This window comes from Rhagoletis pomonella, unplaced genomic scaffold, assembly GCF_013731165.1.
Source record: "Rhagoletis pomonella isolate Grant_MI unplaced genomic scaffold, Rhpom_1.0 Rhpom_scaffold_00320, whole genome shotgun sequence".
Lineage (NCBI taxonomy): Eukaryota > Metazoa > Arthropoda > Insecta > Diptera > Tephritidae > Rhagoletis > Rhagoletis pomonella.
Window position 1 is genome coordinate 63,558 of NW_023458874.1, and position 2,025 is coordinate 65,582.

Sequence of the window (2,025 nt, forward strand, 5' to 3'; positions counted from 1 at the left end):
ACTCTCGACTACTATCTCTGCGATTTTGGTTTTGACCGTAAACCGTCGTAGAATGCCACAGAGTTACATCCGACAGGAAAATCCAGAATTCGAAATATTTTGAATTAAACTTGATTCAAGAACACACGCGAAATAGCTGGAAACATAAAACATTTTAAATTTTCTGCTCTGCTGTAATTGCGAGAGAAGTGGATGTAGGCTTGTGAAGTAAGTGCACACCAATTGCCAAGAGAACCATTTGTGTGTTCCGTTCATTTTACAAGCGCAGATTTGATTATGCCGAACGGTCGTGCATTGCTCAGTGAAAAAATACCAAAGAGAATAAGTGAAAATCACCAGGTTTAATATCGTAAAAGTGGTAACATTGTGTGTTTGAATATGTAAGAAATTTTGAAGTGAAACTACCTACTAAAAATTATTGTATCAGGCTTATATTTATGTATAATATCTTAAATATTTCTTACCTATTAGAATTCAGTAAGTTTGAGATAAGCAAATACTTCGCTTGAAGTTGAAGCAAAACGCCTTCGTCCAAAATAACTGGTAAATTAATGTTTATTACATCGGGAAAAAAACTACACTTGTTAAATGTGTGCAATCCGGAAGCAATCGAAAAAGCATGACTCTGACTCATGTCACCTAAGTCAGTGGTAGGTGCTGATTTAGGGATGCCTTTATTTTCTAATTTTGAAATATTTACAAATATACTGCCATGCATGTAATTGCTGCGTTGCGAATATTCCCCACTGCGATGAAGTATGAATATCAAAAGGCTGCTATTATACGAAGGCATTACTCCAATAATTTCGAGATTTGAGGTATCCAAATCAACTTTAATAAGTTGTTCGTTTATTTTAAGCTCATTTGGCTCCAGAAAATTTACCCGAAAATAACGCACATAACTCATAGCGGTTGTTACAATAAACTCTGAGGTAGAAATCAGTTGAACACCTAATCAAAACATGTATAAATTAATTCATTATCAGTGGTTTTGTAAAAAACATTTCTTCTACCTGTTACTTTTATTCCGCCGATGTGCAACTTTTTAGAGCAAAGTACTTTGCCTTTTACACTCAGCATACACACTAGTAAATATGAGCCTTTATTAAAAACAACCAGATACATATTAGGCAAAAATTTTTTCATATGAATTAGGTTGCAAATTATATTATCTTGTTTATCCCATAAAACGGCTAACGGTGATAATAAAGCCAAATTAGATCCTAAGTTATTTAAAGAAAATATTCTCAAAATACCATCCCTGCAACTAGCTACCAGGCAGTAGTCAAAACAGATGATATCGCATACTTTTTCAAGATTGGTTCTCGATATGAAAAAATCGTTCAATGCTGGGATGTACGCATTTCGGAATCTAAGAGCTGAAATGTAGCCGCTGCCGAAAGATACAAATAGTATTGGTTCAGTTGTATGCCAAGTGGCGGCATTGATACAGCATTCTTGATTAAAATCAGAACAGCTATAAGCATTAGATGATGTTAACTCATTTGATAAATATTCATTTACATTGAATATTTCACTCCACTGACGATTGGGTGCTGAATTTTTTTGTAATACTCTGCACAAGCCACTGGCAGTTAGAATTACAGCAATTGGTTGTTCTACACATGAGTGCAATGGTGCTCGTTTGAATTGTAGTGCATTTAGTTTTGGAGGCTCACAAAAATAATTAGACACATATGATGGCTCTAATGCTAGTCGTTGCATATCTAACAAATTGCAATTTTTATTAGATGTTTTTAAACTCGCTTTCTTCAGCGCGATAAAGTCATAGTTTTGAGGAATTTCCGCGTAGGATATATTGTATGGCAGGTCAGCCAACAATGCCGTTGAATCCAATAGATCTAATATAATTAGATGATTATTTGAACTATGTAAAGCTATATCATTATCGCCGGCGATTACACCAAATTCCACACATATATCTTGTTTGATTTCTGAGAAATGTAGCTTCGTTAATTCTATTGGCGGAATATCGTCTAACGGCATCTAAAATATAAAAGAGAG

General features: G+C 34.5%; 1 protein-coding gene across 2 annotated transcripts in view; it reads right to left on the minus strand.

The window, feature by feature from the left end:
- Window positions 1–445: 445 nt before the first annotated feature.
- The window catches only part of LOC118750604, an 18,691-nt gene continuing 17,111 nt past the window's right edge, over window positions 446–2,025 (minus strand). The window contains exons 2-4 of one of the 2 annotated variants that reach the window (XM_036485345.1): window positions 1,014–2,007; window positions 701–951; window positions 547–639 (exon numbers count right to left, since the gene is read on the minus strand). In XM_036485345.1, coding sequence (XP_036341238.1) covers window positions 631–639; window positions 701–951; window positions 1,014–2,007 — 1,254 coding nt within the window. In that variant the 3' untranslated portion in view covers window positions 547–630. Of the gene's footprint in view, window positions 952–1,013; window positions 2,008–2,025 lie in introns of both variants that reach the window. The other variant, XM_036485344.1, reaches the window with a different exon arrangement.